The 10,486-nt window shown below is 39.2% G+C and overlaps 2 protein-coding genes across 3 annotated transcripts; one reads left to right on the top strand and one right to left on the bottom strand.

Annotated features, from left to right (window-relative positions):
- Positions 1–1,476: 1,476 nt before the first annotated feature.
- On the top strand, positions 1,477–2,339 carry LOC113728637 (dirigent protein 23-like). The gene has a single exon (XM_027253023.2). The coding sequence runs from the start codon at positions 1,520–1,522 to the stop codon at positions 2,135–2,137; it is 618 nt and encodes a 205-aa protein (XP_027108824.1). The 5' UTR covers positions 1,477–1,519; the 3' UTR covers positions 2,138–2,339.
- Positions 2,340–3,136: 797 nt separating this feature from the next.
- Positions 3,137–9,782, bottom strand: LOC113726270 (translocase of chloroplast 120, chloroplastic-like). Of its 2 annotated transcripts, XR_011839033.1 has the most exons (3): positions 9,397–9,782; positions 5,275–9,095; positions 3,137–3,443 (listed from the first exon to the last, which is right to left on the bottom strand). XR_011839033.1 is itself a non-coding variant. In XM_072074527.1 (2 exons), the coding sequence occupies exon 2, from the start codon at positions 9,063–9,065 to the stop codon at positions 5,358–5,360; it is 3,708 nt and encodes a 1,235-aa protein (XP_071930628.1). In that variant the 5' UTR covers positions 9,066–9,095; positions 9,397–9,537; the 3' UTR covers positions 5,149–5,357. The 2 variants fall into 2 exon arrangements, 1 of the variants encoding a protein (XP_071930628.1); XM_072074527.1 differs by lacking the exon at positions 3,137–3,443 and having other exon boundaries at positions 5,149–9,095; positions 9,397–9,537.
- Between the last annotated feature and the right edge of the window lie 704 nt (positions 9,783–10,486).

The raw sequence follows: 10,486 nt of genomic DNA, 5'->3' as shown, positions 1-10,486 counted from the left end.
AAGAATGGTACCATTCATGAAATCTAAATTATGAAATCACTAAATAAAAAACAAAGTACCACTGGCCTTTTGAAATATTCATTTTTGATAAAAAATAATGATAATAACAACACCAGTTCTACCAAAAAATTTTAAAAAAGTAATATTATAGTTTAAGAGAAAGATGTAGAACATTCAACCTTAAAATACTACTTAATTTGTAATTTAACATTAGATTTGAATAAGAGTGTAAAACCCAAACACTAATGATAACTTTTGATATCATTAGTTATTTTATGTATTCTTATTACTGTCTTCATATATAAATATGTATTTGCTATGTTAAAATATATATATATATATATATATGAATTGATTGTAGTACTTGAGGATATTATAGATATTGTCAGTTTTTCGTTTCCATTTTTAGATACTAATAATTGCAACCATTGTAATTAATTTTTAATTTTATATTTTTATTATGATAGGTAAAGTTAAATATATTGAATCGTAGGAATATGAATTTATATGTTAGGTATAGGGGGAGGAGCGAGGGAAGAAAATGGTGAGGTGTTAAAAAGTAGCAGGAAAGGTTGAAGAAGAAATATGGATTACAGGGATTGCAGGGATATGACAGAGATGACAAAAAAATAATAATAATAGAAAGGGTGGTACCATGGTAGAAGGTATAAAAGTCGTAGGAGGCATCTGATGACTAACTGGCGTATAAGAAAAGAGAGAAATGATAGTGATTTTTAATAATTTTAAGAACACTAAAAACACATAGTACGGAGAATTTTCTTTAAAATATACGTTAAAGTTTATGAAAAATGTTAATCGAAATACATTCAACAAATTTAGGGGCACAAGATAGGAGAAAGATCTTTTTTTTTTCTAAAAATGGAAGAAAATAAATTGGTTATAATTTATTTTTTTGTATTACAAGTTTTGATATATGGGTATAACATAGTAATATGTTTTGTTTGGATATTGATAAATTGACTTTTTTTTAGAAAACTCTTCTCACCTTACCACCCAACCTAACTCTCTCCTTAAATGCGTTAACAATTCTTTTATCATGTAAATCATTATAAATTACAATTTTTTTCAAGATATTAAGCATGCATTTCTTTAAAAATTTTATTATATATATTTATTATTTTGTAACACAATATATAAATATATAAAATATTATTTTGATTTGAAATATAACCCGTGCATAGCACGGGTCAAAACACTAGTGGGATAATAAGAGTGAGATAGTGGGAATATTGATGAGTGATAAAGTGGGTTATAACCCACTATATTTTATGTATTAAAATAAATACAAAAATCTAGAAAAAAGAATGAGAAGTTTAGAAGTCATTTAAAGGGTTTCTGCTAAAAATTCCTTCCTGAATGCATATAGATATAGATATAGATATTTAATAGTACCAGATGGCCGCCCTTCTTCTAATCTTAGTAGTAATAAAATTGATAAAGGTCGCAGGACTGAGCTGAGCAGGAGGAGAGAAATCATCAGTTGACCATTTGTAGAGGGATGGACAAGTTTATAAGCATGAAGACGAAGAAGATGACAGCAGTGGTTGCAATGCTCTGGTGGGCGGTAATGTTTGGCGGCGTGGCAATGCCATTGGCTCGTGGCAGCAGCATTGATCAAAGTCCCCAGGCGGTGGAGAAATGGTTCGAAGAGCTTCCTCATGCAAAGGAGAAGCTGACAAAGCTTCACTTCTACCTTCACGACAACATAACTGCCCAGAACCCCACCGCTATTCAAGTGGCTCAAGCCAACATCACCAGCAAATCACCAACACTGTTTGGCGCAACTTTCGTCCTCGAGGACCCGTTGACCTTGGGACCGGACCCCAGTTCCAAGATCATAGGTCATGCCCAGGGTATGTATAGTTCGGTATCGAAAGAGGAAACTTCACTCATTCAGATCCTGAACCTGGTATTCACCCATGGCAAGTTCAAAGGCAGCACCCTCAGCCTTCTAGGCAGCGATCCCATATTGCACCAGTACAGGGAGCTGCCAATACTGGGTGGTTCTGGGGTTTTCCGATTGGCCCGCGGAATAGCCACTGCACAAACCTATACTTCCAATGCTACGACCCTTAATGCTATCGCTGAGTACCACGTTCTCGTTATACATTGTTGACCCTGATAGCGATGGCATTCATTCGTTCCTCCTATGTTCCTCTTCCTCGTACTACTACTACTTTTTTTTTTCTTCTTTTATTCCGGACTGAAATGGCTGAAATAACGGCGCAAGTATGAAAGGGTTTTCTTTCTTTCTTTCTTTTTTTTCCCCACTTCTATCTGTTTGGTCTCTTTCAGCTAATAGAGAGAGCATTTCCACCTATTTTCATTCCTTTTTCTGCCTTCATTGTTTGTTATTATTTATTTTCCTTAACCTTTCTTTCTTCTTTTTTCTCTTTGTATTACTTTTATACTAATGGCATAAAAACATTTGTTATTGTGTTTTCATCTTTTTTTTTTTTTTTTTGCCCCACATATTGCAAGGATGACAATTTGTCATTTAGACAACATCATCGTTAGGTTCGTTCGTTGGGTTCAGACATCCCGTCATAGAGCCCGACAAGTCATCTATCTCTCTTGCAGTCCGAGTCCTGTGCCCGCCTAATGCAACTTCTCATGGCGCATGTTAAAAAAACAACCGCAAATCCGAAACGGGCCTCTTCAGCTAAATTCTGTCTACTTCCATCTGATCGAAGTAATCTTTATGCTACTCCAATATCTAGTGTTAACTCATACTGTTTTATATAATTGCGAATATGCTCTAACGTATAAATGGATAAATTTCAGGATTATATCAAAATTATATATACGAATTCACATCGACTGGTAGAAGAATTACATCAACTGGATAGGCCCGAATCATCTGTGGCTCATTTACTAAGGTGCAGGAGAAAAAACAGCCGTTGACAGCATCTGGAACGTGACTACAGCAGATCCCCGCCGAAATTATGAGCCGTCAAATACGAGTAACATATTCTCAATGGATCCTATGCAGTCGTTTTTGCTTATAGATGAATTGGATTCTGCCTTCTCCTAAGAAACTTACTGTAACAAAACTACAAAACACAGTCCATAAGCTACATTCTTGGAAAACCTCAATGACCATGATACAGCAATCTAACCCCGAAGGAGAACTTGACCCTATTATATATAGTAAAACCACAATCATGTATAAAGTTGTCTTGTTACACCCCCAAAATGATTTGAAAAACGAAACTAAGAATAGTAAACTAACGAAAGACATTCTGGGGACTAATTTACATGCTCGAAGGAGTTTAGGATAATGAAAAGACTGTCTAACAGGCCATCCCAGTGGTCATGCTCACGTCTTCATCATGCAATGGCCAAATCTTACGGGATTAATGCTGGTGTTGCTCGTCATACGAGTCCTAAGTTCTTGGTTATCTTGTGGACAAAATATGAATCTGCAGCATCTAGGTATTGTCAGAGAATAATTTCAGCTAAAAGCTAACTAGCCTTACTGTGGAGAAGTGCTCAAAAAAAGTACTGGAAAACCAAAAAGTGAAACAAGCAACATATAAGAATGATTTCCTCGCAAAAGGCACAAGGAAAAACCTCCACTTGAATTTCATAGACATATACAAATATGGAGTAAAAACCCAAGCAAACAGCAAAGTCTTCTACTATTCATAGAAAGCAAATGAACGACAGATTCTTTAGATCCCATGCCACTTTTGACTGCAAAATAGAGGTAGGCTAATCTTATACAAATTGCAGGAATAGCTAATTACACATTACATGTCCCACCACAAATACAGTAAAACATTGGCACAAACCGTAGAAATAGGAAGCTATGTGATCAATCTGCTAGAAGTCTAGATGAAGGAAGCAAGCAGAAAAATATCAATGGAAATCACCAACATTCAGACACTGCAAACTGCAACATGTCCAAGTCAAAGGGAACAGCTCCAACAGTGTTCACTGCTCTTAAAACCAGGCCAACAGCTTCCTGGTGTATAGAGCCAGTCTAGCCCGAGTCTTTTAGAAATATAACCAGTTACCATTTTGTCTCATTTCATACTCTACGCCCCAAGACCCAACTTCAATAAGAGACAGTCTTCTGTTCTGAAACTAGGTTAAAACAACAGTTTCAGTATGAAATTCTTCTTTAAGTTCTCCTTAGCCTTTAAGTTTCAACTTCCACAATCTTTCAACTAATCCAGCTATGTGGTTGACACAAACAAGAAACCTGGAAGCTTTTCAATTTTGTAGCTTGTTTATACTTGAGCACTCTTGACACTAACGCTATGTACAAATTTGGGTCTGTATTCTATTAAGAGTAAAACTTCCGTAAAGCTTAACTTTTGGGGTAAAAACTTTTCCTAACATTCAGTTTTTCACAGGTTTTGCTAATGGAACTTCACATTGAAATTGGTTGTACATTGTTCAAAATGTTTTGGTAGGTAGTTTAGTAGCAAGATGAGATATATTATCAATGACTGCAATGTTGACTGGGTGTTTAACATACTATACACAAAACTGGAATGAACAAAGATACTTAATAAGAGTAGCACAATCGAGCAACCTACATACATAAAAGATATCTTAAACAGAAAGGCCTTCTACATCACAAAGACAAATATACACATCACTTCAAGCAATTAACTAACTTTTGTTAGGACTGACTGAGTATTGTATTGGGGGTTGTGCAGGTTGAAGCAGATTGAGAGATGTCCTGCCTTGTATATCCTCCTATCCCCAAAGAGAACCCAAAGACATCCACCAATAAACAGAAGCAAGGAACTAACAGGTTTGTGAACCGAGATTCAATTAATAGAACAGTCTGCCCAAACCATCTCAGAACTACCAGAGAAAGTTTCAGAGAAGTGCCATAATGGGCGAACCATCCTACATGAAGTTGTACATTGTACACCAGACTAGACCAATAAGGACAGTTCCAATGCCGAGGAATACAAGACATGATAATGCATGACAGCATTACTTCATCCCAAAAATATCAGATTGCTTTCACTGTATATCTATATGAATTGAAGCAAGAGAGAAACACCTCCATGAACACAAATCACAAGCTTTAATAAAAGCCAGGAAACCAGCATTTACACAATATAATGACATTAATTCAATCAAAACAGCAAATGCAAGTGTCAATTTCCACAGAGTAAAGTACTTCTGCAATTAATTATGAGAGCAATTGGTCCATACTGCAGTTCAATATATGAGAAAACAAGATGCTCAACACATATAAAAACCTTACAAGAAACAAAAATAACTCACATTCTATGCTCATCACAATGCCATTTTAGAGTTATCCACCACAACCGATGGCTGATTTGAAAATAAAGCATTGACTTTCATAGTTATCCATACTGCACAGGCTGATAATAAGAAAGCAGCTTTCTGACGAGAGGAACAAAACTAATCAAGACTATCTGAAGATGTTCTGAGCTGTTCACACGGATACTAACTTGTCCAGATCCCCTGTTATTAACATTAACCCGACCAATTAAGTTTGAAGTTCGCCCAACAGGGATCTGGCTCTGCAAATTGCATCCAATAGCAAGATCCCCATGCCAATCCATGACAGAGAGGCCAAGTGTTGTTAGGAAACGCCCAAGCGGATGATCCTTGTCCCTCAGTGTTGCTTCCAAACTTCCACCATAAGCAACATCACCACGACCCATTATGGCACCAGCAGAGACAACCAACTGACCTTGCTTATTAACGATCAATTTGTCCTCAACTTTAAGTCCACCAGTCAAAATATCACCTAGGAGTGTTACCGAGAAACCAGCTACTGCCTTATTCTTCCTCCAATTGCTAAACCTTGTCTCACTTCGTAGTGTATAAGCAATATCCTTCCCCACCGACTGCAAGTCAAACCCTACAGAAGTTGCTTTCCCTTCCCAATGCTTGATTGTACTGGCTACCTCCATTTGGAGACTGGTGTCCTTTTTATCCTTTGAAATTTGCCCAGAGAAAGATATTGGTATCTTCTCCTTAACCACAAAAAGTCTCTCCGCATTTATCCCCTCATAACCAACATCATGGTCCCAACCATTAGGTTCTAAGACAGGCCTCACAAGCCACTGGTTGGTCGAATCAAGATAACGGTACCGATGAGTTGGATTATCTGAATCAAAAGAAGCAGGTAATGCCAAGTCGGGCATAGGTACCGGAACAGATGCTGCACCACCAATCTCTTCTTCTACATTTTCTCTGTATTCAGTTGGAATATCATTTGCTGCAGCTTGCATTTTCTTCATCATCTTTCGACGCTTCTTCTCTTCCTTCAACTGCTTTTTCATGAAAAGCCTTTCCCGGTATTCAAGTTCATCATAATATGCCTTCCTCTGAGTTCTCGTAAGTTTTGCCAACTGGGCCTTGGTCAGCGCTTTGAATGGTGGCAACTCATCATATTCTGATTCATCTTCAGAGTCTGATGACTCATCCAAGTCATCCTCTAAACTGTCATTATCATCACCAAACTGCTCCACTGGCAGCTTTACAGGTGGTCTTGATTGAAGAAGGGAAGAAAGCAAGAAAGGTAGAGGTGGTGATCTTGTTCTGGGAGCAAAAGGCATTCCAGGTGGACTATCTTGTAACTTCAATAGTGTATTTGCTTCAGCCAAAATTTTTGATGCGAAGGACAACAGTAACAAGTGAGGCTTCCAAACCTGGCCGTTTGGTAACACTCTTTGCCCAGCTCGGTTAGTCCTGCATGCTGAGTGGTTCTCCACCAAAGAAACAGGATTCATAAGGCGCATATCTCCAGCAGCCTGGCGAATTGCTTGCTGGACAACATGAGAACGCTGAGTTACAAACATATCATAACTTGTGGTAGTACCATTGGGCCCTTCAGGAGGAGCAGATGCAGCATGAGTCAAAACAACTATAGCATTAAACCATATTGATGGTCCAAAAATTTCCGTAATTGTCCGCAGCAGTGGCATGTCACCAAATTCCCTGCTTGGCATATCCAATCTATCAAGATACAAAATGATATCTGGGGGTGTTCTCTTAATATACTGTTTGACTGACTGGAGGACTTTCTCGTTCTTGCGTTGGTCTGACCATGAAGGCAGCAGACCTGGAGTGTCAATAACCCGTACCTTGATCCCCTGTACAGTGCCTACAACATCCTGAACCTTCTTCGTTCCCAACTGAAAAGCATCAGTGCCAAACTTAATTTCATCAAATATGGAATTGATGGTTGCACTCTTGCCAACCCCTGTTTTTCCAAGAACCATTATTGTGCAGGAGAAATCCAAAGGTTCCTGACCAGCAGCCTCAAGCTGCTCAGCCATAGCACTTGCACGATCAAAGCTAAAGGCAGCAACCCGACCCCCATTTCTACCCCGTAGCTGCTCAGCCAATCCTAGTCTGTACAAGACCTGCGCCACAACAACATTATGTGGCGTCTGCCCAAGTCTATGAGCAAGACGCAGAAATTTTACTCGTATCATCTGAAGTTTTTCACGAGTCTCATCAGTTTCGTCAGCTTCCCCATTCGTTGGCTCTTCAACTAGCTGGTTCTGTATTGGGGAAACTGTTCCATTGACGCGAGGCTGCTGCGCAACACGGGGAGCAGGTTCCAAAAGTGAAGCAGCACGCCCAAGCCCAGCAGGACGAGGTGGCACAGGAGCAGAAGTTGCAGACCCCAAAGAGGATGATGGAATATCAGCTGTTGGTTTGACTTGCTGTTCTCTGGTCCCCAAGGGAGAATGTCCGAGTCCAGCAGGATGAGAAGCCTTCGAGGATCTAGCTGTAGCTGAAGCATTCGCTGCAGGTCTTACATCCTCACCTTCATTTCGCAGAATAGATTGGTTCATTTCCACGTATTCCTCATCTTTATGTTTCTTCTCCGGCTCTTTAAGCACAGATTCAGAGACACTAGCATTTGGATTCACAAGATCATGCTGAGAACCACCAGAACTTTCTGCCACAAAATCAGCACTCTTCTGCAGAATGGCTTGATTAGTTGCCTTATGCTCATCTTTATTTTCAGGTTCATCAAGCATAGCTTCATAATCATCAACAGTTGTCCCTGGAAGCTGTGACTTAGGTCCCTCCAAACTCTCTGCTAACAAACCAGCAGACCTAACACCAAGCTTTTCAGATTTTTCTACCACGGAATCTTGTGAAGCAAATGACCTTTCAAACTCAGTATTTTCTGCCTTTTCCTCCAAAGATGGCTGTAAATCATCTTGCTGTCTCGGAATTATTTCTTGATGTTCAATAGCTGAAACACTATGAGTTAGAATGACCTCATGCGGTTTGTCATCAAAATCCTGACTCCCTTTTGCCATGCTGGTTGGAATGCCATCCTGCTCTTCAGCTGAATGATTCAGAGGCTCAGAGGACAGGCCTGCTGAAGCATTTTCGAGCTGTTTAAACATGTCATTTTGATGTCCAGCTGTCATAACACCATCTGTTTCATTCTCTTCTGAACCCTCATTATTTTGATGCAGAATGTCCCCATTGGATTCAACCTCTGGCAACGAACCAGTATTGCCTCCTTTGACTTCATTAGCGTTTTGAGTTCCCAATGGTTCATGGCCCTGGTCCCCTTGCTGTTCAGTTGCAACATCAGCCACAGTATCATGAGCCAATGTTTCATCAAAGTGCAAATGATCACCGTTCTGAAGCTCTACAGGAAAAAGACCCGACTTTTCATTGTCCCTCCTCCCATTTGATTTTTCCTCCAAATTTCCATCAGGACTAGTTCTCTGCTCGCTCAGAAAACCTTCTTCACCTGGTTCATTCTTCCGATCCTCACTTGGAAGCCCAATTGCCTCCTCGAACTTCTCAGCCTCACTTCCTGCATCCAAATCCTCAAGCTTCTCATCATTCCCACCATCGCTGACCACTCTCTTCTCAAAACCAACTCTCGGTGTATCTCCAGCAATAGCCTCCTCATACACTTCATCATCCCCCTCGGATTCCTTCAATTCATTTGACTCCATCATAGGCATTTCCTCTACTGTAGAACCCCTAACCTCCTCCTCTTCCACACCCTTCCTCTCTCCCAAATGAGCCCCATCAACAACACCAACCCCATTCTCCATGCCTACCCTATCTCAGAAACCCTAGTTTCACTGAAACAAATATTCAAATCCATAATCAGGGGGGGAAAAGGCAAAACCTAAGTCTTGCGAAAATCATATAACAGAACAAAAAAGCTAATCTAAACATACACAAACATTTTCAATTGTGCAACACATATATCATTATGGAACAAGCAATTACTCGATTAGATCTAAATTTGATTAGAAATTTTTCCCCTAGGGTTTTGCGCAGGATAATAAGGGACTTCACGAAATGACTAAAACAATTAGAAAAGACACAGATAATAGAGTAAAGAGGTGAATGGGAGATAGGAGAGAGAGAAACACTTACCAGACTACTTGGACCAAGTGGGGAGAGAGAGAGGGGACGGGCGGAGGGGTTTTGATGCAGTAGAAAATTCGGGAAGGAAAGAAAAATATGAATAATTCGAAGAAGGGATCTTCTTCTCAGTTCTGGGTTCGGTAGTAGTAGTAATAGTAGCAGGCAGCAGAGAAAGGTGACTGAAGGGAAGGAAACGATGGAAAAGGGTTGCCGGGGGTGAAATTGAGGATAAGAGAAGATCGACGGATGAGGGAACTTGGGTGAGAAATCGGACGGTGATTAGGTGTGCCTCGGCCTAATCGGGAAATTTTGCCCTCAATCATGGTGACGTCGACGTAAAGGTGGAAAACGTGCGGTGGTTTTACGAGGAGAAATTGATGAATCCATCTAACTGATCACGTGCGTTGGATGGATCACCCGTGCTTGCTTACCGGCCGTTGATTATCCTGATTCTAATACCAAAGATGATTAAGAAAAATTAGAAAAATAAAATAAAAAAATGTATTAAGAGATGAGTAAATTTTATACACACTAACGGTGTATACACTATTACGGTTGAATGCATGACACATGAACAAAAATTTAAATTCAGATGAATTATTATACATCCAATAATAATGATGTATACATTATTAATATATAAAAAATTAATTCTTAAAGAATCTAATGAATTTTATCGTGGTTAAGGAAAATGTAAATTATGATTGTCATGAGACTCATAACTACGCATGGGATCCATATATCAATCGAGATTCCGCTCAATTTCGTTAGGGGTCATATTTTGAAATATTAACGACTAAGGATCCTTAAGGAGGAAAATAGTGTATTACTCAAAGACTATGGTTCCATATGGAGAGAGAAAAAAATTAGTCATCGAACGCGAATGATGAGAACGAACAATAAATTTGACTTAATGAAACATTACAAGGAAAATCAATGTAATATTATTAACATCTTCTTAATTACAATACCAAACCTCGAGAGATACGGGTCTTAGTTAGCCCTCTCTCACGCTGCATGTCTCAACCAAGCTCGTTTGAAAAGAATGCTACGGTTTTGTACGGTTAGGCTCCATTTGATAAAACTGAATTTGAATTCT

This window comes from Coffea arabica, chromosome 2c, assembly GCF_036785885.1.
Source record: "Coffea arabica cultivar ET-39 chromosome 2c, Coffea Arabica ET-39 HiFi, whole genome shotgun sequence".
Classification (NCBI taxonomy): Eukaryota; Viridiplantae; Streptophyta; class Magnoliopsida; order Gentianales; family Rubiaceae; genus Coffea; species Coffea arabica.
This window is presented reverse-complemented; position numbering and strand designations above follow the sequence as displayed.

Bases quoted from the DNA above. Each gene is read 5' to 3' on its own strand.
- LOC113726270 (XM_072074527.1), bottom strand. From the start codon at position 9,065: ATGGAGAATGGGGTTGGTGTTGTTGATGGGGCTCATTTGGGAGAGAGG.
- LOC113728637 (XM_027253023.2), top strand. From the start codon at position 1,520: ATGGACAAGTTTATAAGCATGAAGACGAAGAAGATGACAGCAGTGGTT.